We start from the raw sequence: 25302 nt of genomic DNA, 5'->3' as shown, positions 1-25302 counted from the left end.
GATGGTTTCTGATGGGACTTCAAGGCATCAAGCTTTTGGTGTACTCGTGCCAATGCCACCCTTTCCTTTCCTTTCCCTCATAAGGAGTATCTCCTCTACAAGAATGACTTTCTTTGAAGGGCACAAGCCTCTTTTATGCATGAATGCAGCCCAGCTAGATTGAACGTGTGCACTATTGCGGAGCTGTGGTCTGGCTCCCGCAGTAATATTAAAAAGTCAGTCAGAGACTTCCTGGAATTAAGACATTCACATCAGGTAGTATTTCAGTGGTCCAGAGATATAAATTTTACTGGCTAGAGCTTTTTGTAGCCTGGGAGGGAAAGGAGGTGGTGAGTTAGAAGCTTTAGGTATTTTATTTAATAGATGGTCACAGCTAAGATGCCTGCCACTGCCGGGGGGGGGGGTAACAAAAGAAAGGAACCCTAAGTTTTTGAATTGGTAAGGCGTGGCATGTAAAAAATCACATGTTCAAAGGACACCTTGAGACTGGGATGTGGGTCCATTACTTTTTTTTTTTTAAAAAGACCTGTTTCAAGTTAAGGCCTTATCTTCATGAAGGATTAACCAAACATAACTTTTATTTTGTTCTACTATAGTCCCCTATGAAATTGGAGAGGCTGCTTGAACATACTGTAGAGGAAATTTCAATGTGCTAGGAAGTAAAGTAGGCATTCATGCATTTCCCCATCTGATTAAACAACAGAAAGCAGAACAAAAGTACATCCACACCTGCAAACTGGCTGCCATGCTTGGTTTCAACATCCCTGTGAACTGTATGCTAAAAACACTTCGTACTAAAACCGACCATTATGAACAGCTGTTGGCTGTAAGATCAGAACTGGACTGATGTGCATCTAAATGTACCCTCTCTGAACCTGAGCCCAGTTCCTTCAGACACCAGCTCAAATTTGGCCCACTATGTAACTTCTAAGAGTCAAATGTAACTCACATTGGTGTGATATCACACCGCCCCTGTAACAATCAGAGGGCCAACAGAGACCAGACACAGGGACAAATTTTCCAGGTAATTAACCTATTGCTTGATTGCAACCAAGCCATGAGTTTCACATCTGACATGGGGGAGGGAGGCTAATCAAACTGGCATGCTATTTTGTCTTTCTTCATCCAAGTTGCTGAGACTGAAGCAGGGGTGCTGACTTGGGCCCCAGATTATGGGTGCCCAATGGCGCCTGTGATGTAACACGATGTCGTGACAGCCTCACGGGGTCTCGAAAATTAGGTCCTGTTCACAGGCCTGGCAGGGCCTCCAACACCATCTGGGAGGCTGCGTCAGGGCTCCGACACGACTTTCGGTAACCGGATGTTGTGTCAGAGCATTATTGTGGTGCTAAGCACTAACATGTTTTGTGGGTTCCCTGGCACACAGGGCCCCCTAGACATGGCGCCTATGCACTGAACACTGCTACAAAACTCCAGGGCTAGTCTACCAAGACCCAGTTGGGGGAAGCTCCCAAATGAGCATAATCTCAGGCAGCCTTGACTTTATATCCTGTATGAAAACTCTCCACAGCTCATGTGGGTCACCAGCAGAGCTGCTGAGTACCAGGCCCATTCTTTTGATATAAATGTTCTCTTCTACAGGCATCTTCTGACTAAATGTTTTGTATCTACACTCTAGCTTCTGGAATGACTCCTAAAGTAGCTGACTAGAAAAAGCATTCAGTCAGAATGTGTCACCTATTGAAAAGCAATCCTGGGAACTGATTCTGCTTTTTAATCCAAGCTCAGGTTGGCCAAGCTGTATGGACTCCAGTCCTCACCAGCTTTGGAGGAAGGCCGGCTGCCAACCTGGAGACAATGCTTTCAAGGGTATAAAAAATAAAATAAAAAGACGTGGTTTCATTCTCCAAGAATCAGCAATGCAATTGTGCGACTAAAGGTCTTTGGCTAAATATCAGGCCACATCACAGTCTCCCTGTGCTAATTTTGCTTGATGAGTTAATTACACCCTTCTTCTGTTCATGGGTGGGATTTCACTGCTGTGCAACTGACGAGTAAGGAATGGAAAATTTTGATTGCATGCTGAGAATCCGCTGACAGCCGTCGACCTTGAAGCTGACTTGTTGGAGGCAACTAGGGATACATGCACATAATGGACAAGACAGACTTATCTGCTGCAACTTGGCGGCTTCGTAATGATGCCACCTCAATAACCAAGAGCTGGGGAAGGGGTGGAGGGGGCCAGAGAAGAACTGGAGCAGATAGTTAAGCATCTGGCCTTCATCATGAATCAATCATTCATTCAGAGCAAGTCAGGGTGATTTAAAATCTAATAAGATCACATTAGGAGTCACCCTGCAAAAACCAGTGGAACAGAACCTATTTGGATCTCTTAATGAATCCATGCACTCTACATGCACTAACAGGCACCTGTGCGGCAAGAGATGATCTGCCAAAACCCATACATGCCACAAATTTTCAACTGAGGTGCCAGCCTGCAGCTTCCACAAGCAGCTCTATTTTAATATCTAAAATAATCCAAGAGTTAACCCAAATATTACTGAGTCATAAATATGCCTCAGAGTTAAACCTTTCTTCTGATTAACAGTGGTAAGCTTGGCTTTGAATACTCTTTCCAGATCTTTGGAGTGTGGATTGGTTTAAGGCGATTTAAATCAGCAATAAAATAATAGTAATCAATGATTTAGATGAGCAAGAAAATGGGTAATTTAAATCAAGTGATCATATCACATTTCCCCTAAACAATGGTGCGATTTTGACCATTGAACCATGCTAACTTAGAACTAAAGTAAATCATTTATATTATTTTAGTATTTATGTGGGAGATATTTATAGTGTTGTTGCTTTCTCACTGTATACACCTACCAGGCTTTCCTTTTATTTATTTCCAGAAGCAGGGATGGGCAACCTGTGGGCCTCCCACATGATGGACTCCACCTCCTGTCAGCCCTAGTCAGGATGGCCAGTTGTCAGGGATGATGGGAGTTGTAGTCCGACAACATCTGGTGGGCACATAGTTACCGATATTATGCTCTGCAGGTCTTGCTAGACTACAGCTCTCATCATCTCCAGCAGAACATAGCCAATGATCAGGGATGGTGGAGTGCAACAACACCTGGAGGGCACTGGAGGTAGCACACCCTGCACTGCAAAGCCTTTCATATGATCGGTCCCTGCAACAGTTTGTGAGGTTATACATGGGAACAGAGGGACTTGAGAACTGCACCATTTTGTCTTCCCTTCTTTTTTCCAGTTTCTCCTTTCTCCGCTCTCACAAAAACACAAAGAAAAACTGAAATGCCTACATCCAAACTAATATGCTTTTATTCAAATTGATTCATATTAATCTAGTTATTTTTTGAATAAGGTGCTCAAGGCCCAGGACTTTCCCAGTGGTTGGAGGAGAAGCCCAAGATTAGCTAGAATACTCAGGGCTCAGACAGAAGAGCAGAAGTGGCCAAGGACTACCTCAATGATATTAAGGAAAAAGAGGTGAGGAGAATCAATTGAACATTTAAGGGATGGGAGGTAGTGGTGGATAATCAGCATCTCTGCTGGGGTAGACCGATCTCCCCCCAGTTTTTAATATATATTTACAATCAAGCAGTTGTCAGGTAATACAGGAAGAACAGCTAAGGAGAAACAAATGAGAGCCAATTATAACTAAGATGACCTGCCACGCAAATAGAATTTCAGCATTAAATACCATTTATCCCATTTAATTAGTACTTTCTGGACACAATGGTCTGGGCTCAAATACCGTCCTCTCTCCTTGGAACTTCTAATTATTGCTACAACCACGCTATTATGTTTCTCGCTGGGCTTTCTCCATCTTCTGTGCCATTTAAAGCCATGAAGATTTTTAATTATCTGTGCTGAACTGTCAAAGATACCTTTAAGAATGCGTGACTCGATTCTTTGGGGGTGGAGGGGAAGAGAACAGTTAATTCTGCTTTTGTGAATGCGTGTGGAAGGGCCCACTGGAAACATCCATTTAAATGCAAATTTGGGTATTCCAGAGTGTGCATGTGCATGCGATCGCCTTTTACCACAGAAAGGATTGAGCCCCCATCGTCCACACCGCTGTATCTTGCACAAGTCACGCAATTTTTGAACCTCCAAATCTTGGAACAGGTACCAAATACACAGATATAGACTCTTGCTGACTGCTCGTCTATTTCACACAACAGTTTAGGCAGCTCTGAGCTTTGTAATACGTACAGAAAACACAGACACATTCTTGCCGATGGGTCATCTATTGCACACTTACCCAACATTCCCATCCCTAGCATAAAAGCATCCATGGTATATGGTAATCCACGAGCCCTTCCTCTCGTCCCTGGCGGAAACATCACTTCTTTAGGTTGTGCTTTCTTACATTCCACCTATTAAGCAGAAACATGTACAAATGAGATGCAAATGAATTCATGTAAAATGTCAAATGCTGAACTGATCTGGTTAAGTTGTGGGGGAAGGGGGGGTTATTTTTAGCATTGCTCTTCTGTAAAATGTGAACTTTAAAAATAGGCCAGCGGTGTAAAGTGATTTTCAAAGAGTAAATATGTGTAATGTGACTTCAGAAAGCAGACAGTACAAACCCAGCTAAGGCAGAGATAATGTGTGGATAGGTCACACAGCTAAAAGCTGCAACCCATAAGTTAAGCTGTATTAACTTTTAGTGTGTTTCTAAGTGATTACTTGTGAAATAAACATGCAGCTATTGCTGTTTTGTTGTACAAGAACCGGGCTTATTTTCACTCCAAATGATGTTATTATGTTTATCATTTCTAATGCAATTGCCATACAGAGAATGACTGCAACAGACACCTGTTGAGAATACCTGTGACACCAATAACAAGTACTGCAACTCTACCACCCAGGACTACATTGGTTAGTTATTTGCTGGATGAGTAATTCACCTCTTAAACATTTATAAGCATGAGCGTTCGTGTAGACATACAAAACAATACACAGTGGACCACCAACAAGGTTACCTTATCTCCACACACAAATTCCTGACAGCAGTAACTTCCTACTGTCTCTCCTACTGTTGTTTTGATTGATTAGCTCTTCCTTTCAAAACACTTCATTGTTCTGGAGAAATCAAAGGCTAGTTGCCAACACAACCTTATTGCAAAGCAATTCAGTATTTGCTTTCTACAAGCAAATATTGCTAACAGTTTGGGTTTGTGCGGGAAGAAAATTCCTATTTGTGCTGGGGTTGGGATTCTGTACAATGTACCAATAAAGGGTTACTCCTGGTACCTTTGGAAGCTTAATACAATTTTCATCACGTTGAAATAACCTTTGAAGAGTGCATAAGACCAACTATGGCCAAAAGAAAATGGCAGGGCACAAGGTCAAACTAAGAACTATTTCTAGCTGCCCAAACCAGGTGGGATGCTTGGAGGGAAAAGGTGTTTTGATGTGAGCTAGGGAACAGACCAGGAGCAAGGAAGTGTTCTGGCAACTGGGTGCAAACTAGAAAATTTAGAGCACCTAATCTCAGGCTTGCCACCACATGTGAAAGAGACAGAGTGGAAAAGGTATGTCTGATTCTCACCTGACTTTTCATTTAGACCGCCACTTAGGACCAAATTAGGCAGTATGCGGTATGTTATGCGTGATTGCATTTCAGGTCTCTGGTTTGTTAAACAGAAGGCATGATTGGGGGGGGGGGGAGAGGATCAGGATCAGGACTGCAGCATTAAGCAGTTTATAAGGGATTTTAGCAGTCTCAATTCTGACCATTGCCTTCTCCAGCAATGGTCTGATATTTAACAATGGTCTGATATTTAGCAATGGCTGATATTTAACAAACAAAAGAAGATATAAAATGCAACCATGAAATTCACATATTATCTAGTTTGACTCCTGATAATAAACTTGCCAAAATACGTAGTTCCTTCTATGTAGCCCTGCAAAGTTTATTGTCAATATCCTCAGCATATGTACCCCTGCCTTCCCCATCCATTTCCTAATATATGAACTGAAAGCTACTGGGGTTCAAGTGAAATGCAGTCACTGAATCATATTGGAGAAAGCAGAGGTGGCCTTGTCAGGGACAACTTTGAGCTGGGGCAAAATCTGCCCCCTGCAACATTCTCAAGAAACAGATAGCACTAAACCAGTCTTAACCTGCATGGTTGCACCACTTCATTTGCATAGTCCCATCCTGGGTTTGGTTTTGAAGAGAACAAGTGAGAGCGGCAACAAGAGGTCACAGCAGGGGTGGACACCACCACTTGCCTGTCCATCAGCTGACATCAGTGGATGAAGTCAGCTGATAAGCCAGGGGTGCTTCTGTTCTTGCTGGGTGCTGCTTCGCCAAGACGTTCCCCACAGCCAGCAGGATTGAAACCTCTGCTCGTAAGCTGGTGCTGTTTCACAAGCACAATTTCTGCAAAGCAGGACCCCCCCCCCAACCCACAGCTCGCTTATCAGTCATCTGATGTCACCATGACACCAGATGATTGGCAGGAAGTGGCCCTGCCCCCGTCAAAGTTGGCCAGTGGGGGTGGGATGAATAATAATAATAATAATAATAATAATAATAATAATAATAATAATAATAATTCCCCAGTCACTCTGGGCAGCTCCAAACAGAATACTAAAGACACAATAAAAGATCAAACATTTAAAACTTCCCTAAACAGGGCTGCTTTCAGATGTCTTCTAGGTCAAGAGGGTATTCCACAGGGCGGGCGCCACTACCGAGAAGGCCCTCTGCCTGGCCCACCCCACCCCGCCACATACCATCAGCATTCTGTGGCTAGTGGGCCTTACCATTCCTCATTGAGCTGTTTTTGGAGAGTGGGGATTGCCCCTTAGCATACTCCCCTAAATATTTTTGTACTTCTCCAAGTCTTGGGGTCCCTGCAGGCAGCCTGATAACTCCCTCTGGTTTCTCAGTAGCGCCATTTTGGCCATGTAGTCCTCATAACACAGCACCTGAACTCACCACTGTGCAAACACATCCAAATTTGCCGAATATCTCAAAGGATCTCTTATCCCGCAGAGATTGTTTCTTCTTTTGGCACTGTTTGCACACGAATTTTGCCATCAGAGCGAGGAAGGAAAGGTGGGCGGTACTTTGGAGGTGCAAAACAGGTAATTACACGAGACAGAACTGGCAATGTAGGATAATGCTGCTAACTGGCTCTATTTCTAATAGCCCTATCAGTAACAGTGCATCCATTGTCTTATGGTAACCAACCACATGTTCCTAGGCAACCCGATCAGCGAAAATTTCAGGTTTGTACAATTTTCATTTAGGTAACGTAAAGGTTAACTGACTGTAAATGGGAGTATTTTAAACAAAACCACCCACCCTTTCTCTCTCTTCCCCCCCCTCTCTCCCCCCCTAACCCACCGCCTTGCTGCAAAACCTCACGGCATATCTTATTTATTCAGCTTGCAACATTTCACCGAGCAACAAAGCTTCCATTCTGCCAGCAAACTGTCAAAATACTGGTTTCGTGCAAACTGCTCTGCCACAACCCTTGGTATGTCAGGAAAGAAACACCTCTAAGCTCCACCAATGGACATGCCCTGCAAAGGTAATGTGAACAAGGTGAGCTTACTCTGCTGGATGGGAAGAGAGTCAATTGGGATGGGAAATAAGGGAGTCGGAAGGGGGAAGCCACAATGGCCCATGGAGTTAAAGGAGCTGCAGAAGCTAGAGAGGCACACCCTGTCAGGAGAACCTGGGGTGCTGGGAGGCTACATCCCCTGCCTCTCAGGAAGAATACAACGGAATATAAGAAAGAGTACAGAAACCTACTTTATACTCAACCAGACCACTGGTCCAGCTAGCTCAGTACTGCCTACACTGACAGGCACCGGTTCTCCAGGGTTTCAGGCAGCGGTCTATCTCAGCCCTTCCTGGAGATGACAGGGATTGAACATGGGACCTTTTGTATACAAAGCAGATGCTCTGCCACTGACTTCCACCCCTTCCCCAAACAGAGGTGATTCCTTCACAACAGATGGCAAGAGGGAGACCAACATGGCTCCTTTTGTCAGCTAATGAAGGTGTAGCTGTTCCAATGCTTGCTTTCCTCTTCCCTCCTCATTCCAGTGCTTAGAACATTTTAGGTGCTTTAGAAATATTCAAACAAACAAACAAACAGCAACCACCCAGCACCTGGCCCCACAATGTTGGTTCCTGCAAGTAGCAGTAGGTGTTTGGTGGCCTAGTAAATGCCTCAGGTGACAGCGGGTCCACTCAGCTACCCAAGAGAGGCCTGTCGTCTGTGAATATGGCACCAGCATGTGCAGGCTAACTAATGGCAGAAAAACATGCACATCTTTGTTGGGGTGCAGAGGACAAAGTGGTCAGATACTGACTGGGCTCAAGTCTGTACTCAGACAGGAATCTCTCTCTCTCCCTCTCTCAGTCTACACAATCTCGTAATGTCACCATGATAATTTAAAGAGGGGGTGGGAAACAGTGGGAACCATTTGTGTTGCCCTGAGCTACTTGAAGAAAAGCCAAGACAACTTTTACAAGTACTTCAGATAAATAGGTATGATTTATACTAAACATACCAGGCTCTTCTCCAGGTCTGAGCAGGGCCTTAGCAAACAGCATTCCTTTTTGGTGGGTGGAACCCCTTCATTGTCATCTGTGTGCGTGTCTCCTTGTATGAGAGAGCACCAGACTTTTCCCTTATAAAAGAAACATAATGCATGGCAAAGGTTCCTTTGGACATAAGCTATTTTTGTTTCTATCACGATGCTCTAGGGCAGGCATCCCCAAACTGCGGCCCCCCAGGTGTTTTGGCCTACAACTCCCATGATCCCTAGCTAACAGGACCAGTGGTCAGGGATGATGGGAATTGTAGCCCAAAACATATGGAGGGCCGAAGTTTGGGGATGCCTGCTCTAGGGCAATGTTTGTGGAGGAGACCAAAATGGCAGATGCCACAAAAACATGGTGACCCACAATATTTTCTTCAGCAAGGCCCAGAATTTTAGCCAAGGGTAGGCACCAGGGTAGCTGCTCAAGGATGCCCTATGTCAGCAGCTGGCCCGACCAATTCAAGGCTAGCGACATCATCTCTGGAAACCAGAAGCTAAACTTTTGCAAAACACACTTTCTGTTTATTGTTTTAAACTGATAATACTAAGCCCTAGTCAGCTAAAGTTCTCTTCAAAGCAAATTATCCTTGAGTGATCAGCAGAGGTGTATCCATTAACACCTGAGCTGTATTACTTTTGCACCTGCCCACTGCTTGCATGTCATGGGGTCATCATTTACATCTCCTAGCCATGTCTATTTCAAGTCACTCAGATACAGTGGTATCTGAGTTTACGAACTTAATCCGTTCCGGAAGTCTGTTCTTAAACTTAAGCTGTTCTTAAACCGAGGAGCGCTTTCCCTAATGAGGCCTCCCACCGCCGGTGCCCTTCCACTGTTCGGATTCCATTCTTAGACTGAGGTAAAGTTTGCTAACTGGAACACTACTTCCAGTTTTCCGAAGGCTTTTCTTAAACCAAGATACCAATGTAAAAAGAACCAAGCCAGCTTGCACGGACCATTAAAAGTGACACTGAAGCTTGTATTAGTACTGTTAAAACAATAAGCTAAATAATTAGCTTCTGCAACCAAACAACTGAGTTGAAACAAAAGGAAACCTACTTTTTAAGCCAGAGTTGCAAAAAAGAACTCTATATAGTTATTTTTCGATTTATATCTCACCTTTCAACAGAAGCATCCTCAGGATGCTCAACTCTCAGCAGACAGATATGGTAAAATTTATTTTTCTCTGTGTTACAAACTGCCCATGACTGTATCTATGGCTCTCCTCCAAGTTCAGCCCCCCCCCTCCCAAGTTTCTGGGTGAAATTTGAGGTGCTAGTTGTGCCTTGTAAAGCTCATCTGGTAAAGACTACCGCCTCCTCCATAACCCAGCTAAAGCAGTATCTTTGCCGCTTCAAATCTTAGATTTGGAACTCTCGTGCCCTTGAGCATTGTTTGGAGGCAGCCCAAACACATTTATTTGAGAAGGAATAGTTTAGCAGTAGATTTTATATATATATATAAAATGATGATTAGAAACTTTTGACAGACTAAAAAGCAGTAGATCTTTAATTTTTTTTATTTTATTTTGATAGAAGTACTTAAATTGAAGGTTGCAAGTGCTGTCTTAGAAGAGACATTCCCTCCTGGGTGAAAAATTGAGAATGTATCTTCCAAAAGGATATGGGGCTGCAACACATAACAAAGAAAGTATGCTTTTTAGTAATTTTCTTCTTACGTGCATTCCCCCCCCCAAGTTTTAATCACTCTACAACTCATAGCAAAAATACATAGAATCATGGTTTATAGAGCTACATTTTCCTCTGCGGTACTGGGAACCAACCCAGAGCAGTAAGTAATCATTCTTTTAAAAAAATGCATACTATTCTATATCTGCTAACAAATGCAGAGGGACTCATTCCTATACCAGGGAGCATCAGGAAAAGTAATAGAAGCAAGCCAGTTACATCCTGTAACCAAACATTCTGCCACGATGAAATTCATATATTCCAATGAAAAGTATGCAGAATTACATGCTTTTGCATTATTCGGCATAACTTGCAATAACTAGGTTTGTTCAGGAATCCATTTTTTTCCTTGTTAAAGAAATAGATGAGAAAAGAAGAAATAGGGTTGGCAGTGGTGCAGGCAGTAGGAAGTAGCAGTCACTGAAAGATCAGCTACCCTCACAAAGCACATCTACATATACCTTGCCGGATGAAACTCATTTCTCTGGCATAGGTCCCATTTGCTTTCTGACACACATTTTGAAACATCTCTCTAGAGCTGGGCACTAGAAACTTGTTCTATTAATGGCTTTTAAAATTCGACAGTGGAGTTTCTCAAGAATCCAAGTTTCAGACAGCAGCTTCCCCCCCCCCCAATTTCCTGAAGGGTCTAACTAATTTTATTTACAGCTTAATGCCCTGTTGCTTTTCTTGTTTGCTATTTGTTCAATAAAGCTTTTGAAAATTAATAATAATAGTAGTAGTAGTAGTAGTAATAATAATAATAATAATAATGAATACAAGTTTCAGCACTTGTGGAAGTGAGCCCAGTTTTATATCTGTGGCCACCTTGAACTCTCCTGGTGAGTCACCGTCTTGGAGAAGTGCAGCGCAATCCTAAGCATGTTTACTCTTGAGTACATCCCAGTGGGTTCAGGTAGGCATGTCTTGTTTAGGATTGCAACCCACAGCTGATATCCTGCTTTCCCATTAGGCACCCAACACACTGACTTCAGTCGGATAAATGACTGTTGCAGCCAAACGTTATGAGCATTGTGCCTGGTGTTCTAGTGCTTTTTTCGTATTTATTGCCCCATTATCATTTCATACAGCTCATGTTATTTAACCATACTGCTTTCATTAAAAACAAGGGAGGGGATTAGTCTATAATGTGAAGATTAAGAAAGATAAAACTCTCGTGGGAAGCGGACTGTGTTTCTCCTAATAGGACACCTCCAAACAGCTGCATTCTTCATTGGTTACCATCCCCTGCTAACTACACCGGGGGCAGGGGGGCGGACACACACACACACCCTCACAGAGGCTTCATTTCTATACACAGCCAAAATGATTCCTCATGTTTGGCAGTATCAGTTGAAAGCACTAAGCAAACTCAACTAAAGATACACAGAGCACATCTCAGAAAATGTGGCCATGGACTGGGTCAAATGGACTGCAGTGATGGCAGCTCCCTCATAGTATCCACCAATGCCAGTATAGATTTATTTGGGGAGGGGTCCACAAGTAGAGCACATGTTTTGCATGCAAGTCTCTAGTTCAATGCCCAGCATCTCCAGATAGGAGGACAGGCTACTTTCAGAAACCCTAGAGCAGGCATCCCCAAACTTCGGCCCTCCAGATGTTTTGGACTACAATTCCCATCTTCCCCGACCACTGGTCCTGTTAGCTAGGGATCATGGGAGTTGTAGGCCAAAACATCTGGAGGGCCGCAGTTTGGGGATGCCTGCCCTAGAGAGCCACAAGCGGCTAGACACAGCAATGGTGTGCCTCAGTATAACGCAGCTTCCAGTTGTTCCACGGCGTTCCTGGATAGGCAGCTTGCAGAAGAAGAAAAAGTAGAAATGCAGAGAGAAAGGTTGGGAGAGGAAAGTTGCCTCCCTCCCTCTCACCACTGCGTCTACTCACAGATTCTTGCAAGTGTCAATGTGTACATGTAACTTTCTAAGAGCACAAACATTGGAAATAAGAGCATCTGAAACATGCCGTACATAGCTGCCAAGTTTTCCCTTTTCTCGCGAGGAAGCCTATTCAGCATAAGGGAAAATCCCTTTAAAAAAGGGATAACTTGGCAGCTATGATGCCGTATGCTGCTGCTTCCGCTTCCCTTCCTCATTAAGTGCATCTTAAATTTGTGAGCCGGCTAATGAATTCTCCTGCCCCCCCCAACTCTCCCCAAACACTGACTCGATTAAGTCAGTGCATGTTCTGAAGGAAAGTTGCACATGGACAAATGTGTGTGTGTGTGTGTCTTGGTTGTGATGGGTACAGAGGGGAGACGAAGAAGGCTGGATTTCCCGTGTGCCCTCTTCTTGAGTGGCTGGTAGACCTAGCAAGCTTGACTAACAATGAGAGCTAAAACAGCCTCTCCAGGTTTAGAAACAGACTATCCTGTGGGGAGTTAAAGAGAGCTATTGCCTTCATGTGCATTTCGATGGCTGATGTGGAAAACAAGGTGTGGGACAAGCTGAACCTTCGCCCTGATCCTGCAGGATTCTTCTGCAGTTCTTAGGTAATTTGCACCACCTCCTGGCGGCTGGCTTCTTTAGTGGGGGAACTTTTTAAGCACCACAACAACAGAGCAGGTGATGTTGGTGGAAAGGGACGCAGAGAAGCGAAGGCCGACCTGAGAATAAACCAGTTAGAAGGCTACACTCCATGGTTTTGCAGGCTCCCCTGTGTATTCATCTGCTGCATTTTACCGCTGCCCTGAATTATCCTGCAGGAAAAGTCTCCCCCTTCACTACGCACACAAAGTATCGCACGCTGTTTCTATTTTTGAAACACCTCCATTTCGTAGGTAAGTTATTTTTAGGGTGCCTGTTGTGTTTTCTTTGATGCCTGGCAAGAATCTTTTCACTCCCACACCAATAGTGGGTTTCACGTTCAGCGCTTCGCTAGCATTTGCTTGGTACTTTCATGCTGCCTGTTTAATACGCCATTTGACATTCTAGCTTTATAAATGGTGACAAAAGTGGCGCAGAAACTCTAAAATTAGCTCCTCAGTGAAAAGTGGAGCTAGAAATAGGTCCACCAACACAGTAGTGGAATTCAACTCTTTCCCTCCCTCCCCACCACCACTTCAGGGAACAATAATATTGTGGAGACACTGAGAGAGATTTCAGAATGATGAGCCTCAACTTAGAAGTCTAAAAAGGAAAGTGTCCTTTGAGGATGGATTTTTTTCATTGCCACGGCTGCTAAGCATTCTCCAGTCAGCGATAAGACAATTGTCTGGCTGCTGCCTCTGGCCAGCTGTGCCAGCTTCTCTTCCCACATGCTGGGTTGAGAACTCCTCTACTGGCTGAGCAATCCATTTGCAAGCATTCTTCCTGAAGGGATGAGTCAACCCCATGCCTGGATCACACATCGTGACCTCCGGGAAGGCAGATACTGAGATGAGTTTTCCACAGGTGGGAGGGAAAGGGACGGACTCTGGATGCACAACATTTTCATGGAGGTTACACTCACACAGCAGGACACCCCAATGCGTAGAACATTTAGCGTCAGTGAGAGCTTATTTATTTTACATATTTATTTAAATATTTATACAAGGCCTGAACTCGTTGATATTGGGGGATGCACTCTTTCAGGGTCCCAAGCCGTTTTGGGCTTTGTATGCTAATGCTAGCACCTTACATTGGGCCTGATAGCTCACTGGCAGTCAGTGCAGTGCTTTCAGGAACACAGAACAAAATTTTCTAAAGGCGTTCATTCAACAACAAGTATAAAAAACATGAGACCTACCCCACGCCACTAAAAGATGAACACTACAAACAAGCCATAAATCATATTGCAGTGTAATCTAAAATAAAGTCCGAAAGCCCAGGTATTACAGAAATGTCTCAGCCCAAGCATCTAGAAGAGGGTGATGCTGGTGCCAGGCATTCGGGCGAAGGAAACTGGGACAGGGTGGCTGGAAAAGGTACCGCTGTAGTGGTACGTATTTATCTACTTGCACTTTGACATGCTTTCAAACTGCTAGGTTGGCAGGAGCTGGGACCAAGCAATGTGAGCTCACCCTGTTGTGGGGATTCGAACCGCCGACCTTCTGATCGGCAGGCCCTAGGCTCTGTGGTTTAACCCACAGCACCATCTTAATTTGGAGTTAATTCCCTGTGGTGCTATTGAGGGGCAGGGCAGTGAGGCACCATAGAAATACAAAAGAATAGAGATCTCTTAATCTGGGACTTTCCGTTATAAAGGCAGAATCCATGATTACTGAAGTGTGATAGTGATTGTACCAGCAAAATAGTGACAATTGGAGGGTATGGGGAAAGCATCCCACAAATGAGGAGCCTCTAAATAAAGATTAGGCAAATTAATGGAGGATGGGATATATGTGTTGAGGGCTAATAGTCATAATGACTACAGTGTATGGAACCTTCTGGTTCAGAGGCAGAATAGCAGCAGCGGGGGAGCAACAATAAGCTTATGGGCTTAATGGAGGTACCAAATTGGCAATCCCTGATCCACCTCCTCCTCCTCACTTGCACAGGGCAAACCTTGCTGAAGGCAGGGAGTGGGAAGGAAATTGGTGCTAGGTGAGCTTTTTGGTTAGAATGGGCTTTTTTTTTCTTAGCCCCTGCCCTGGAGAAAAGGAGGTAATCAGGAAAGGCTAGTGACAACGACTGGGTCTCTACCAGACTCCTTGGCCTAATTTTCACTGTGAATTTTCAAGAGGAGAAAACATTTCCACTGACTCCTAGGAATTCTGCATCCCACAGAGCAGGGGGCCACTACTGCATGTATGTGCTAACTCATTTCAGTTTATGCAGATTAAATCTCTACCCATTGATACAAGTGGAGGCTGAGCTGGGGGGGGGGGGGAGGCAAAGCAACTGTGGGGCAGAAAGAAACAGCCAGGCCACAGATGGTGACTCTTTTTCCTGCCCTAAGACATCAATCCCCATCGCTGAGTCATTCGGATGCACATTTGCTGGGAAGTCTGAAACAGCTGTGACATTCACCCCAAAGGAACAGATCCGTTTAAGTGTCTCTGGCTACAGGTAGATTCTCATGCCATTTTCTGCCAGACCACACAGAAGCTGACATCTCTCACACTGTCATCTTCTACCCCTCACATCCCAGCAACTCAAACCCATTTCCTGGCTCTACAAGGACCAGTATCCATATCAATACAGTAGAGCTAAAAAACAAGGAAGATTCTGAAACAGAATTCCATCACTTGGAGCTGCTAAGGCCCCTTATGGGCACAATTATTGGCTTTGCCTTGTCCGCTGCATGGTGGTCTTTCACACAGACAAACATTACAGGTGATCCTTGTGAGGGCAACACTGGCTGCTCTAATATGGGTGTTATAAAGAACTTTAGGCTGCAGTGACTTGAGACTAAGGTGTATTTTGCTTCCCACATGAACCTGCCTGGGCATTATGGTCTTCTCCTTCACTACTAGGCAAGAATTCAAAGCATTACTATTAGTATATAAAGCTCTTAATGGCTTGGGACCAGCTTACTTCAGAGATCACATAGGTGCCAATCACTTCAGTCTGCAGAACTTGTATTTCTACACATGCCATGCAACTTTGAGTCTGCATTTGTAAGGAATCATTCCTTTAGTGTAGCACCATGTGTACTTTGGAATTTCCTGCCTATTGGTACCAGGCAGACACCATCACTGGATTCTTGTATATAACGTATTTGCTAAAAACTTTTCTGTTTCAATAGGCTTGGGAAGACACCTGATTTGGCGTCTCGAGCATTCTAAACAACAAGACAAGCAGGATATAAATTCTTTTAACATGCACACATTTCTTTTGTTCTAGTTCTGTCCCTCTAGTCACACAGCTTTTGTAGGTTTTGGGAGAAAACAAAAAAACCTGCCAAATGTGTTTACCACAGACCACAGTGGGATGAATGGAAGCAACAGCAATGCTTCTGTAGGGGGGGGGGAAGCACAAAAGTTTTTGGTCTTCTCAGTGGTATTCCTGAATTCAACCCAAAATTCGCTGTTTTAACTTTTCCCACAATGGCCCTGTCTGCATAGCTTATTCTGACTAATAAATATGCCAGAGAAAGAATCTGGGTATTCTGGCAGCAGAACCGGAGTGCCTTTTTTTTTAAAAAAAAAAGCAGGACATCCTATGCAGCCTGCATATTTAATAAAAGAGAAGGAAGAGGTTTCTTTTTAAAATAATAATAATAATACAGGCTGAATTTGTTTCTATCCATTATTAAGTCTCACTGGAGGTTATAGGGGGGAAATAGTCTGTGGCAAGAAAATATAAATGAAGAACCTGTCAGTCATCTAGGAAGAGCAGCTCAAGCTCAGTCTGTGAACATGAATGGAAGCCTCTGCTTCAGGATCACCTCCTTTTGTAGCCACCCTTTTAAAGTCCAGCCTTGACATCTCAACACAGAGCATAAAAGAGGACCTGTTATTTTCATTTCAGATGCATATTGTGCGGAGAGGAACAATGTGAGGGATATTATTTCAGAGCCCTGGGAAAAATTAGCAAGTCAAATATTGAATCAGCCTCTAGCATATGCTAAGGAGATTGCTTTGATCTTATCCAGCCTAAAAGACCCATTATTGAATTTAAAGTCTGTGAACACATATCAGACCAATATATAAAGCCTATCTGAATATAGGTTTGAGAAGCAGAATATGTTTTGACAAAAGGGGAGGGAGAGAATCTTTTAGCTGAAAATATCAGTTACTGCATTGATTAAAATACAGGTGCCCTTTTCTGGATTTGTTTCTAATAATTCAAGCCAAATGGCTTTACTGAAGGCACAATCAATTTCTAAGGCAAAAGCAGAGAGAAAGAGAAAAGGGGGGGTCCCATCCCTAAGACTAGGAGAGAAACTTTTAAAGAAAGAGTTCAAGTTATGAAGTAATAGCGCAGGGAGCTGGGGTGGGGTGGAGGGGAACCTCAAGCTTTATTTCTCAGCCTAACCTATGACTAGTTCAAAGTCACCCAATGAGCTGTGTGTCTAAGTTCAGGATTCAAACCCAAGTCTGCCAGGTCTATATTCAGCACTCTACCTGCCATGGGCTGATGGCAGTTGGGAGTCCAAAACATCTGGAGGGCATAAGGGGAAGGCTGCTGTCACCAAGTACAGTGGGACCTCGACTTACGAATTTAATCCGTTCCGAATGCACACTCGTAGGTCGAAAACTTCGTAAGTCGAGTTTCCCATTGAAAAAGCGGTTTCCCATAGGAATGCATTGGAAACGGAAAAAATTGTAAGTCGAGGAAACCGCATCTAAAAACTCGTAAGTCGAGGAAACCGCATCTAGCTGCAAACAGGTTTTCCGTTCAGATGTCGAAAAAATCGTAAACGCACGGCCACTTTTCCCGCTCGTAACTCGAAAACATCGGATGTCGAGTAGCTCGTAAGTCGAGGTCCCACTGTACATACACTGCACTGGCTATGTAAGATACATTTAGGTATTTCTCTTCAGTGAATCTTGCAGGAGACGTCTTACTGTGTGCTTTCCAAAGAAGTGGTCTGACCGTCCTCAGGTCAATTTACAGAGAAGACACAGGCCTCTCAGGACAGTTACTACTTCAGAAACCATGTGTGGAACACAAACCGCTCCTGTAGACAACACAACCTGTATCTGAAAAGTCCTGATCCTGGGGCATTTTCTATTTTTGCTCTGAAAGAGCTTTTAGTTGCAACAGAGAAGGTCAAATACTTTGCTCCCTAATTATAGAATGCACAGTAAAACATAAGCGAGAGAGAGAGAGAGAAATGGGTATTAGATTTGAGAAGTATGAGGACGCTCAATTTTAAGTCATCCTTTAATAAGCAGGATAAAATGTACACTCAGGTGAATTGGCAAAATTGCCCTGGAGGAAGATTTATTTCATTTTATAGCCTTGCCTGATCCCAATAATTCAGCACTGCTGGCTGCATCACAGTCACCATGTCAGCTTCACTGGACCTAAGCAGCAACCACTCCTCTAGAGCAGAGTGGTCCAACACACGGCCCTTAATACCTTTTTTGGCAGCCCTCAGAAACATCTGACACCCGCTCCCCGCAGTCCTTGCACTGCTTTCCAGAGGGTAAGCAAGGCACTGGGCTCTGGGAAGGAGGTGTTGAGGGCTCTGATAGGGTTCTAGAGATATCTTGCCTCCTCCCCAAAACCTAGTTAGCACTTTCCCAGCTTTGGGAAGGAAGGAAGGAAGGAAGGAAGGAAGGAAGGAAGGAAGGAAGGAAGGAAGGAAGGAAGGAAGGAAGGAAGGAAGGAAGGAAGAAGAAGAAGAAGAAGAAGAAGAAGAAGAAGAAGAAGAAGAAGAAGAAGAAGAAGAAGAAGAAGAAGAAGAAGAAGAAGAAGAAGAGTAGTTTGGATTTGATACCCCGTTTTATCACTACCCGAAGGAGTCTCAAAGCGGCTAACATTCTCCTTTCCCTTCCTCCTCCACAACAAACACTCTGTGAGGTGAGTGGGGCTGAGAGACTTCAAAGAAGTGTGACTAGCCCAAGGTCACCCAGCAGCTGCATGTGGAGGAGCGGAAACGCGAACCCGGTTCCCCAGGTTACGAGTCTACCGCTCTGAACCAATACACCACATTGGGAGGGTTCTAAGACTCTTGCCAGAGTCTTATGCCTCCTTCCCAAAGCCTGGCACTTTGCTTAGCCAGCTTTGGAAAAGCAGTGTGAGGGCTGGGGGTGGGGGCATCCAATTTTGGCCTTGCTTCCCCCCACCCCCACACGACAAGCCCACAAGTTCCATGGTGTAGTACTCTTGCAGCCACTTGGTATGAAAAGCTGGGAAGCCTTGCTCTTTAAGATGCTTTAAGTTCACAGAACTGAGGTGCCCTGGATCCTAATGGCTACTATCAATACTATCACTCTTCATTTCACAGATGAAAAATAACAACGCTCTTGTGTATGTATGCCATTCCTACTCCTCAGTTCTCACACAAAGAACTGCTGCCTGAAGGGAAGCATCTTCCGCTCTTACACATTGCTGGAATTCTTCCACCCACTGACACCCTGTTCATATATACCATCGAGCACAGTCTTGTCTACTTGGCTGGCAGTCCCCCCAGAGTTCAGGCAGAATGTCTTTCCCATCAACAGTTGCCTGATCCATTTTTTAAAACTGGCAATGCTGGGGTCTTAACCTGGGCCCTTTTGCATACCAAGCAGGTGCCCTACCACTCAGCTTAGGATCCCTTCCATGGCCATTTGCCCCTCCTCAACAGCTCTTCTGGACTGACTTTAGAAGCAAGGCAGGGCAGTTATGCTCACTGTGAAACAGATTGTTGTTGTTTTTCCTTTTAAAAATCTAAATAAAATTATGCTTAATCTCACAGTGAAGTCAGTACTTTATTGCAGAATAGCTGCCATTCAAAACACATTAATCAGCATTTGCTCTTTGGAACAGTAAATTTGTAAGGATAAAGGAGGGGCCATTGCATACACCAGCAATATTATTTAAAAGAACCCCAGCATCTCCTGAAAAGGCAAAACAGAAACACTGATTTATCAAGGGCCTGTACCAGAAAAACAAATACACCTCCTAGTATATAGTGACAGTTGGAGCCTTAAATACTTCTGTGCAGGCCTAATAGCAAGTGAAAGTTTCTGATCAAGCATGCTCAGAGACACCATTGATTTGTGAATAAATGTCACAACAACACCCTCAAGGACAACTGAGAGACACCCCACAATGCCTATGAAAAAGAGACAGATATTCCTCAAAAACAGATGCACCCACTGGGGAAACTTACCATTTTATTATTGATTTCATGAAAATGGATTTCACAGACTTTTTCCACCACATCTTCATTCTCAAAAGTTACAAAGCCAAATCCTATTTTTAAAAAGAAAGAAAGGAATATTAATAATGGTAAAAATACGTTTACCTTTTTTCGGCTGCTTACAAAACAAATGACTTTAAGGCACCTCGGTTAGATCACCACACATACATGCATTCAAAAACCAGAGTGTGTTTCGTCAAACCTTTAAAGAAAAACTCTTGAAGATTAATATGGATTAAATCAACAGGGGACTGCTAGAGCTGAAAACAAGGGCTGTGTCTGTATTCTTTTCTCCACGCTCTTTCTATACATTTAGATAGACAGTTGCTTTTCTGGAGAAGGGTAGACCAAAAACATGACATAAAAAGGACATGAATCTCAGCTGCACATGATAGCTTCCGAGGAATAATTGTCCTTATATATTTTTTCCCCCACCTGTCTATTTAGCCCTATTGGCTTCAGGTAGAGTTAAACCCTATGGGACTCTTCCTATTATGGATGTCTCATTAAGCAGCAAGGGGCGGGTGGGGAAGGGTCAGTAATACAAAAGGAATAATCATGAATCATCAGCCACACACTGCCAGTAAGAGGGCAAACGTATCAATGCTTCTGCAAACACACTGCAGCACATTTGCCTCCTGGAAAACAAGAGAGGGAAAAATCCAGCCGCCTGTTACTGATCAGGGTTAAAAGAGAGCAGCTTTGCTCTCCCCAGAAAGCAGGCAGTATAATAAGCGCTCCTTGGATCTCTGCAGGTCCCAGGTTGTCCCTTCCGCTCATTGCGGCAGTTCAGCCCTACGGGTCAGCCAAGATCCAGAGGTGGCTATTTGTCTCTTTTCTTCCTGAATTACTTCCTCTAATACCTCATCAGGATATCCTGAGGCCTTGAAGGAACTATGAAAGTTGCAGGCCTCTCATCTGACCACTCATCTGTTCTGCACTGCCACTTCAAACGCAGCTTCTGATTCAGGCCAGTTTAAGGTCGTTTGATGCCCGCTGTCTGCCCGTCAGCTATACGCTGTGTTTACCCTGTCAGGTCTTCACCATCCCAGGCAAAACCAAGCTGAAGATTTTTGGCAGCAGGCTCCAGCACCACATAATGATTCCCACACACATCTCTTTGGGGGAAGCGGGCGGCGAGGGCGGGGGGAGAGGAATCTACCGTCACGTTTCTGGCATCCGCTCAATGGACGAATAAATATAGAAACCCATTAAAATAAAGTGACAGCTCCCTGAGTGAACCTATAGAACAGAACCCGATTCCCAAAATAGTGACACAAGAGACTTGGCAGCTTCTAAGAGGATAGAAATTCAACACACAACAACAGACACAGAAGGCTTTTTTGCTCCAGGCAGCAACCACAGGCTTGGGAAATAAAACTCCGGCTATGGCGATACGATCCACATAATTCACGCTACGCACACAAGCCAGCTGCAGGTGGCAAAGTAAACAGATCGCATATGCTGAACCTGTGTGTGGGATTTGGAATGAAGGTATGTAAATGTATAGAATTGACAAACTGCCCCTTTGCAGTTTGTAAAACTTGGCAGTCACGTTTATGCGGGAAGACTGTAAGACCTTGTCAGTTCTAAGGAAGCTGACACCGTCTGCAGCCAATTGCCCCCTAATCACAAGAAGGGACCTAAAATAGTCAGTGACATACAGAAGGTAGAAAAGAAGACTCGGAGTTCCAGGTCTGAATGCTTAACTCTGCTATAGGATCACCCAGACTCACATTCTATAGGGACTGACTAGATTCTTCTGGGAAGCCCACAAACAGGGCATGAAGGCAAGAGCCCTCTCCCATTGTTGGGTCTCCAGCAGCTGATCAGTGAGGAACTTTGGTGAACTTGGGGCTTCTCTCCCTGAATTCCCAACTGGTAAAATACAAACATTCATGATCTGCATTAAGAGGATATTGCAAGAACATCTGGGACAAAGACTGTAAATGAATGTTGCAATTCTAAGCATACTCGCTTGGGAATGAAGTCCATTGAAATGACTGGAACTTATTTCTGATTAAAGAGATTCAAGACTTTTCTGTAACTCAGTCACCTGTAAAATTGCTATAAAAGTTATGTCTCTAACTAAAAATAATAAAATAAAACTGGGCTGGTATTTTAGCAGACTTATTTGCAATAAATATATTCCCTATTTACAAGTCCATCATCCTATTTCTCCTGACTCACCATTAGGAAGCTCAGGTGTTAATAGCCAGGGTTTGTCCACTGTGTCCTCCTACTTATGGGGAATACACACCCAAACACCCACACCCACCAATGCTTCTTCCCCTTAGGAGAATAAGAGAAAATCATAGCAATGTTTCTACATATGTAAAAATCACTCACAAACAGCAGCAATTGTTAATACCAGCTCCATCCACTATTCTCAGACCTATCGGCGTGATTTCAACGTCCAGCACTATATGACAAGCATCTGCGATAGTCTACTCAAATGGAGGGGGCTCCCTAACAATCAACCCTCACTGCAGACAAAGCTGCTCATCTGTACAGTGGCCTTAGACCAGTTCAATAGCAATCAGGAAACAATGTGTTCTGTACTACTGACATTCGGAAGGGTTAGGAGGGGAAAAACAACAACCAATGGTAAACTGAGTGTCCACCTTAGGAATCCAGTTCCAGGCTGACATACAATGGGAACCACTGAACCACTTTCAAAGATCCCTGTGACACAGAGTTTCAGTTTCAGACTTCTCTTTAAAATCAACCAAAACAAAACATCTGTGTTGCCTGGCCTATTTTCTCAGACCTGAAAAAAACACTTTATTTGAAGAACACATTAGTACAGACAGGTAGAGACAGGTACAGATCTTACTCTATTCAGGGAAAACAAGCATCATCAATAACAAACGTTGTTTCAGCTTTTTAAATATCAGCACCATTTCAAGCACATCTGGTTGCCTGGTTTGACAAGAGGGGGGGACTGAACTTGATCGCCTGAAAAGGTGTTTAATTATGGACTTGTGGAAGAGCCACGACTCAAAAAGAACACGGTCTGCTCTTTAATTATGTGATTGTTTTGCATTCTGCACCTGCAGTTATCAGAGTTAATATTTCATGGTTTAGGTTCAAGATGGGAAATCTGTGCCCTCCAGATGTTGCTGGACTACAACTTCCATCATTCCTGACCACTGGCCAAGCTGGTTAGAGCTGATGGGAGTTCAACAACATCTGGAGGGCCAGAGGTTCTCTCTCCAGGACGCAGGTGATCATGAATGCAGCACAGCTCATTCCTTAGACTCTGCCGTCCCCTCTCCTTTGCACGCTTTAGAACAAACCACAGTTCTATATACCTCACTAGGTTGTCAACATTTCAAAATATACACTGGAAGCTACTGTATGTAAAATAGCTGGGAATGTGTGTGTCTGGTGTGCAATCATGGACATACTGTACATGGGCACTAGAGAAAAAAGGTGCCTATTCGTCACCACAGATTTAGCTTCCCTGGAGAGGACAAGTCGGACAATTCACATTAAAATAAATTTAAATGGGCACTTTCAAAAGTCAAAGGCAAGGAGAGTATTTACCAGGCTCAGGGGCTAGAACATTGGGTCTGTGGTCAGTAAACAGAATGTGGCTGACATAGAAACTTGATCCTGCTTTGCACATTATGTGAGGTGCAGAGATTGAGGAGCACCCACTGGTCACACTTCTGAACCTGTGCACCTGGCTAATAGACCGAACTGGTTCTGAGCAAAGGCAGCACTTGTGAGACAGCAACTTCTAAATACTGCTCCTAAAATGTAACTTAATATAGGTTACACAGCATGTGAGCCACTCTCAGCTACCCAGCCATAGTCTTGAACAATCTGTGTCTATTACTAAAATGCAACATAACAGTCTTAAAGGCTACACAGTGATCTCTTTCTGTTTCTATTTGTGGTGGCCCTTTAAAATGGACGACACAGTCTCTTCCCCTCAAGAGCACAGAGCAAGCTTGCTGTACTTCTAAATGGAGAAGCATAAAAATAATTAAAAAGCAAATCAATCCCTTAAAAAAATAGATGGACAAAGGCGCTGGTGTTTCAAACACCCACATAGTACAGATACAAAGCTTAGCGTGGACAGTCTGCACCTGAAAGGCTGTACAGTAGCTACTGGGCAAGATGTGAACACAAGAAATTGCCTTAGTAGTTTGGGGAAAAGGTCCAGTGTCATCTTCACAACAGTGGTTAACCAGGTGCCTTTAGGAAGCTGAGCAGCAGAAAATGTTGGTCAGAGTCTGCTGCTAACACCTGGCAGTCCATGGTTTATTGCCTCTGGCCATGGAGGTTCCATCGTGCCAGATATATGAACTGGCCAATACATGGTGGGTGTCGTCCAGCAACATCTGGAGGGCCACAGGTTTCCCATCCAAACCTAAACCATGGAGCAGGCTGATAATGCACAGCATCTGGTTGATAAGGGCCGGCCCTACGGCCAGGCTGGGTGGCACCGGGCGCCATGGCGCCTGTCCGCCGTGGAGCTGCGCACGCCCACCCGCCGCGGAGCTGCACCCCCGGCAGCCGCGCTGTGCCCGCCCGCTCACCAGCCCGGCGGGACGGGGGCACCGGAGGGATCCGTCGCACCATGGCGCCAAATATACTTAAGACGGCCCTGCGGTTGATTGATTGATTCCCTGGTCCTGAGGACTCCCTGGTCCTGAATGGGGTAACTGTGCCCCTGGAGGACCAGGTGTGCAGCCTGGGAGTCATTTTGTACTCGCAGCTGTCCATGGAGGCGCAGGTCAGTTCTGTGTCCAGGGCAGCTGTTTACCAGCTCCATCTGGTACGCAGGCTGAGACCCTATCTGGGGTTGCGGCGGTTTACACACCATAAATAACAATAACATAATAAAACATCACAAGTACAGAATAAATCATATAATTAATGAAACATCAATCTATTAAACCATCTATTAAACATTATTAGCATACCAGCAACTAAAAAATAGGCTAAACATCACAATTACAGTGTAAGTCCCCCATTACAGTATATAATTAACAAATCAATAAAGCATTTATAATCTATAAAACAATTTTGACAAAACAGCAACAAAAATAAGCTAAACACTATTACATTCACACAAACACAAACACCATTCCCTCCCAATGAATAAGCTTTCACTCTGATCAGCCTCTTCAGTTCATTAAAATACACATACACATCCATCATACAGGACTAGTCCACATTACAGTTGACTTAAAACCATTTCTCCATTCTCCTCACATATACTCAGAACAGTATTCAAAGCCTAAGCTGGGTAGCTGTCCCAGGGCTTACCCATCCCACTCCCACCCACCCCCCCAC

At 44.1% G+C, this 25302-nt stretch overlaps 1 protein-coding gene across 24 annotated transcripts in view; it reads right to left on the bottom strand.

Annotated features, from left to right (window-relative positions):
- Positions 1–25302, bottom strand: part of MSI2 (musashi RNA binding protein 2) — a 396739-nt gene that overhangs the window by 79755 nt on the left and 291682 nt on the right. For all 24 annotated transcript variants that reach the window (XM_035139771.3, XM_088657826.1, XM_088657830.1 and 21 more), the window contains exons 8-9: positions 19963–20045; positions 4253–4367 (exon numbers count right to left, since the gene is read on the bottom strand). In XM_035139771.3, the coding sequence (XP_034995662.1) occupies positions 4253–4367; positions 19963–20045 (198 nt within the window). The remainder of the gene's footprint in view (positions 1–4252; positions 4368–19962; positions 20046–25302) is intronic.

The sequence above is a fragment of the Zootoca vivipara genome, chromosome 14 (assembly GCF_965207765.1).
Source record: "Zootoca vivipara chromosome 14, rZooViv2.hap1.1, whole genome shotgun sequence".
Lineage (NCBI taxonomy): Eukaryota > Metazoa > Chordata > Lepidosauria > Squamata > Lacertidae > Zootoca > Zootoca vivipara.
This window is presented reverse-complemented; position numbering and strand designations above follow the sequence as displayed.